The sequence below is a fragment of the Molothrus ater genome, chromosome 10 (genome assembly GCF_012460135.2).
Source record: "Molothrus ater isolate BHLD 08-10-18 breed brown headed cowbird chromosome 10, BPBGC_Mater_1.1, whole genome shotgun sequence".
Taxonomy (NCBI): Eukaryota; Metazoa; Chordata; class Aves; order Passeriformes; family Icteridae; genus Molothrus; species Molothrus ater.
Window position 1 is genome coordinate 16,399,986 of NC_050487.2, and position 6,000 is coordinate 16,405,985.

The 6,000-nt window shown below is 57.6% G+C and overlaps 1 protein-coding gene across 1 annotated transcript; it reads right to left on the minus strand.

Moving 5' to 3' along the window:
* Positions 1-3,133: 3,133 nt before the first annotated feature.
* NMUR1 (neuromedin U receptor 1) lies at positions 3,134-5,644 on the minus strand. The gene is given in 3 exon segments (XM_036389130.1): positions 3,134-3,376; positions 3,378-3,526; positions 4,750-5,644. Coding segments are annotated over 3 exon segments (1,287 nt in total).
* Positions 5,645-6,000: the final 356 nt, after the last annotated feature.

The window sequence follows — 6,000 nt, forward strand, 5'->3', positions numbered from 1 at the left end:
AGTGGGAACAGCTTGCCCATCCTTGCCTTCCCCATCCCACAGGGCCCTTTGCTTCTAAATCACCTCCCTGGGAGGGATAATCCCTCTCGTTTATCCTGGGAAGGTGGCAGGGGCCAGGCTGGCCCTGAGGGCTCAGGGCAGTGGGGAGCATCAATCTTGGAGCAAACAGTTCCATAATTCCCTTCCTGGGGGCTGCACTGAGCCTGAGGCAGGAAGGAGTCCTCAACCACCGCCTTCCCAGTGGTGGAGAGGTGTAAAATGCTCTTCATGAAACCATTCTCCCTGAGGAGATCAGTTCCTTCTTTATTAGGTTTCATGCATTCATTAATTACAGGATTTAATTAACAGACTTGCCCAGCAGCTTTTGAGTCCAGCATCTCTTGGGAGCTGGCATGTGGTACCCAGGAAGTCTCCACATCATCAAAACCCAGCCAGGGGAGCAAAGTCTGCCCATACATCTCCACCCAGGAATTGCCACCAGCCATGCTGCAGCTACATCTCTGACAAGGTTTGGGGTGCTTTGCAGGGTGATCCTGGCCCAGCTGTGCACGTGGAGTGCGTGGTGGGGCAGCCCCAGCACCACCACCCAATATATCAGGGCTTGGGCTGCATATTTCCCTTGTGTGTCTCAGAAAGGAGAATTTGGGGTCACCAAGGAGGACGGGGAGTCCCAGGTTCTGGGCAGCTGGGAACACAAGGCTGGGTAAAGGCAAAGGCAGTGCCTCACCTTTCTGGCTGCTCTGGACTCCATCCCAGCTGTGCTGCAACCAAGGATGCTGCAAGAAAAGCCCTGGGAACACACACTCTGACACAGACTGACACTGGCCAAGGCACTGGAGCTGCAGCAGCCACAGCTGTATCCCTGCACAGCCTGCCTGCTCAGGGACAGCAGGACAAGTTTGCCCTTGTGGAGCACGAGGGACCCAAAACTCCACACGGGCGTCTGTCACTGCATTATAAAATACTATTGACTGCCTATTAAAAAGCCATTCCCTGGAGATTTGTGGCTGAGGAAGCAGCTGGGTGAAGTGAGACAGGGCAATAATGGCCATCAAGGAGGCATCAGTCACATCCACCCACACAGCAGCCACAAGGGGCCCCACATGGCTGCCAGGGTGCTGTGCCCTGCCAGGACCATCACCGACAGGAGAGAGACAGGGATGAAACAGACAGATCTCAGTGCCCTCGGTCACACTGACATCCCCCAGACACAGGCTGCAAGCAGTCAGCACGACCCTGAAACACAAAGTTACACAAAGTGGGCAGCCCAATGCCCACCCTCACCCTGCAGCACCCACCAGGACCCCTCAAGGGCCAAGGAAGGGCTTTGCCCATGGCAGTCCTGGCTGTGGGATGGGGAGCAGGGGAAGCCAACTGCACCGCCCCGAACTAGGGACTGGGTAGATGGGACCGGAGGGAGTGTGCAAGCCCCAGACCCTGCCTCTTCTCGGTCACTGGCCTGGCTATGGTCCCATGCAGTGTGCTTAGGAGGGGCTAGAAGCAGAGCAGCAGCTGGCACTGCTCTGCCTGGGGCTTGCTCATCCAGTATTTCTGCTCAAGCAAGCCCCAGGCAAGCCCATGCTGACCAGAGGCACGGCCATGTGATGCTGAGCCAGGGGAGCCTCCAGAGCTGGCTGTGAGGGAGTTGGGGTTGAGTTAGTAGTGCAAAACAAGAGCTCAAACTGCTTGGGCGGTCCCTCAGCTCCCATTTCAGATCCTCAATATTTCATCCTGCAGGAGTTGGTGTGCACAGGGAAGGCAGCAGCATTGATCTCAGGCAGGAAATCGATGGGTCCTTCCAGCCTGGAGAGCATGACCAGCCAGCCCACGCTCCCTGGCATTTTCGTGACATTTTCCAAGCCGTGTGTCTGGGCAAGGACTGATGGCCACGGCTCCAGAGGCAGCTGTCCCTCTGCACAGGCCCCAGCCCCAGCTCAGCTGAGAGGCCAGGAAGGGTGCAGGTATCCCACTTGTGCCCTCCCTGCCATGCCCTCAGTGTCCCTGGACCTGCAGACCCAGCACAGCAGCAGAGCCCCAGGGAGATCTGGTGAAGCAGCCCTGGTGTCCATCACCCTGCACGTGGTTCATCCACCACCCTCCCCAGGAGCATGGCCTGGGTTCAGTCCCATGCTGGGAGCAGAGCTGGGTGCTCAGGGACACAATCAGGGCACAAATCAGGCCAGTGGCTTTTTTAATTCTCAGTGAGGTTCAGCCCATGCAGGGCAGGGATGGAGGAGGGCTCCCCACATTCCCCACAAGTTCAGGTGACCACAGCGGGCAGAGGAAGAAGAGATTGGCACCCAGCACATGCTGGTCAGAGAGGGGAGAGGGGAGCATATTCATTTGACACAGACAGCTATGGAGCTCTGCCTTGGCACTACAGACAGCCTGGAGATGCCTTTGTCCCATATTCTCCCCCCTGGACTCCAGCTCTGGAGGGAGCAGCCGTGCTCCTTCCCTTGCCCTCAAAGGGCTGGGAATGCCGGGCATAGAAAGGCTGGGAGCAAGCAGCTGCAGCAGCACCTGCAGCCAGGCACCAGCTGGCACCACTGAAGAGATGTTCCAGAAAATCAGGGTTACACAGGTGCCAGACAGCCCTGAAGAGGTCTCAAGGGAGAAGGCACCCACAGACCGTTTTTCCCCATGAATGGGGTTTTTCCACAATCCCATACAAACCTCTCACACAGCCCTGGATCTCAGCCCAGATGCAAGCACCTCTGGGGGCACCCATCCATCCCTGTGTCCCACAACAGCCTGGGATGCCTACGCCCCCATCTCCAGTACCTGTGGGTTCACCCCACTGGGCCAGGAGGAATGGAATATTTTTAGGGATTGCTGACATACCCCTGACGTAGAAGTCAGCTGTCCCACACCACAAGGGATGCCCTGGCCTTGGCCAGGCCTGGTGCTGAGGATGCATTGCTGTGCATCCAGGGCACAGCCAGGTCACTGCCAGCATGTCCCTGCAGCAGTGCTGCTGACACAACCAGCCTTTCCATGCCAGTGGGACAGCACAGAGAGGCAGGGACCCGCCCTCGCTCCCGCCGCGCTCCCCACCACAGCCTGAGCGCCACAGTCAGATGGATGCCAGCAGTGAGGAAAGCTGGTCCCAGAGTCCCTGTGCTGCCACTCTTCAGCAGAGGGACATTACATGGCTGGTGGCCTGGCCCCTCTGCACGTCCTGCAGCTCATACTCCTCGGCGTGGGCGAGGGGCAGCGCGCCGGGCGCGGGCTCGCACTCGGTGCTGCGGCTGGCGGTGCGGGTGACGCTGGGCGAGTGTCCCCAGGGCGGGCGGCGCCCGGGCCGGCACAGGGCCTCCCTGAACATCTCCCGGAAACGGCTGGACATCAGGTTGTACAGGATGGGGTTGGCGGCCTGAGCTCAGGTAGAAGAAGACGCCTGAGATGATGTGGACGTACTGGAACATGTGGAGCATGTGGCTGGTCCAGGTGGATACAAAACTCCAGACGAGGCGGTCAGTGTGGAAGGGAGCCCAGCAGATGCCAAACACCACCACCAGCACGACTGTGGGGAGACAAGCAGCTGGTGTTACTGGGAGCATGGGGATTGCCAACCCCACTGAGATCTCCAGCCCCTGGCCAAGCACTGCCCCATTTCAGCTTTGGCCATAGCAAAAGAGAGAGAGGAAGGAGGAGAAGGGAAAGGTCCCCTCAGTGCTTTTGGACTTGTCATAGAAGGGCTGTAGATCTGGACAGGATCTCCTCTCTCCATCTCCTGCCAGTGCTACTTCTGTGCTGCACTTCTCCACTCCTCACTGACAGGCAGGTGGCCCTGTCACGGCCATGCAGCACAGCTGGGGAACTCACTCCCTAGTTAGCATCCAGCCTCCAAAAACCTGTCAACTTCATCAGCAAAGTCCAAGGAGCACGAGCTGTTTGAGACCTTTCCTTGTGCTCTGGTTTTGATTTTGTTTTGTTTGTTTGTTTGCTTGTTTGTTCGTTTTGTAACCCATCAGCTCTGTTGATGGAAAGGAAAGGGTGTAGGTATGTATATGTACAGGTAGTCCTCTGCCATACCCATGCCATAATGCATCTCTGTGGCGTGCAGGGCAGGTCCCCCTTTCTCCACAGCCCAGCCCAGGTGCATTGGAAAGCAGAGTTACCATTTCTCTGGGAGGTGGCAGAGAAACAGCCTGGCTGTACTGTTGGACTGGGCTGGGCAATCTGCCATGGCTGTGCCACCACGGGACTGGAACTTGTGGAGGAGCTACCTAAGGGCAGGCAGCTCCCACTCCTGGGAAGGGGCCAGAGGCTCTGGGAACCATAGTGGAGAGGGGAGCAAGAGTGAAGAGGAGTGGGAAAGAGGATGTTTCAATCCAGCCTTGGGTCATTGCCCCATTAGAGTCATAGAGGCTGTAGGGGCTGGGCAGAAGTTCTGCCCTTCTGGGAAATGCCACCACTGCCACCAGCATCTGAGGTCTGGGTGGAGGGATGGGGAGTGAGTTCCCCCATCCCAACCCACCTCCTTTCTCTTTCTCACCCTGCACTTCCCTCGAGGAGGGGATATAGTATGGTTTGGAGGCAGCCGGCCCAAGCAATCCTTACTACTGGACAAGAATCACCAGATCTGCCTTTGCCCCAACACCCCACAAACCAAACCCACAGCTTTCCTCTGGGATGACCCAGTAGTGGTGCTCTGGACTGCCCATGACTCAGTTTCCCCCAGCACCCTCCCAAGACAGCCTTGGGAGGTAGTCCCTGGCTCTGCCCTGCCCAGCACCGACTCACACAGCATCTTTGTGACCTGCCTCCTCTTGACTTTCTTCTGCCCCTGGCAGCTGTGGCAATTGCGGCTGCTGCCAGACTTGGCTCCCAAGGCTTCCAGCATCTTTTCTTTCTTGAGCTGCAACCCAATAAGAAGGTAGAGGACACTGATGGTCCCCATGGGCAGGAAGAAGAAGAGGATGGTGGTGACCTGGATGATGAGATTGTAGGTCAAGCGTGGTTTCACCAGGGTGCAGATCTCTGAATCGGGCACCCGCCCCCGTCCTGGCACATAGAGAGGCTGCAGCCCATGGAGGCTGGTATTGGGGATGGAGCAGATGACTGACAAGACCCAGATGGTGACAATGACCCTCTTGGCGTGGTTCCTGGTCACCACGTACTTGGCTTTGAGCGGGTGCACCACAGCGATGTAGCGCTCCACGCTCAGGGCCGTGACGTTGAGGATGGAGGCGAAGCAGACGGCCTCGAAGAGCAGCGTCTTGAAATAGCAGCCGCTGGCCCCCAGCAGGAAGGGGTAGTTGCTCCACATGTCATAGAGCTCCAGAGGCATCCCCAGCAGCAGCACCAGCAGGTCAGACACGGCCAGGCTGAACAGGTAATAGTTGGTGGGTGTTCTCATGAACCGGTGCCGCAGGATGACGATGCAGGTGAGAGTGTTGCCCACAGCCCCCACCAAGAAGATCAGCAGGTAAATGACACAGACTGGGACAAAGAAGTTGGACCGTCGAGGTCCCAGGTACTTATCCCGCAGCTGCTCCTCTGTCAGGTTGGCATCCTTAGGGTCGAAAAAGGTCTCTGGGTGAGTCCTGTTACTGAGATCAGGGCTGATGGGCTCCACAGGGAAATCTTGCTGGGGCAGGGGGAACTCAGAACTGGAGCAGTTGACATAGGGATTCATGGCTGTGGAGAGATGGAGAGGTTTGTGGGATGCTTTCCCAACTTCTCTGCTCCCTCTGCTCCCATTGTCCCTCTCCCCACTGGTGTCAGGGTGCTGGGATTCTGCTGATCACTAGGGCTCTGCACTCCCACACCCATCCGGCCCCAGACACCACCTTTCCTTTGCAAAACCACACAAAACCTCCACCTAAACTCCCTCAGGCTACCCAAGTGCTTCCTGCCCCATTTCCCATCTGAAAACACCCCTGGTAGCTCCCCAGTCCACCTCAGCCCCATTGCCCCATCAGGGGAATGTCAGCAGGGCTGTCCTCTTTTCCTGCTCGGTAAGCAGAGTGGGATACAGCCCCAAAATCTCTC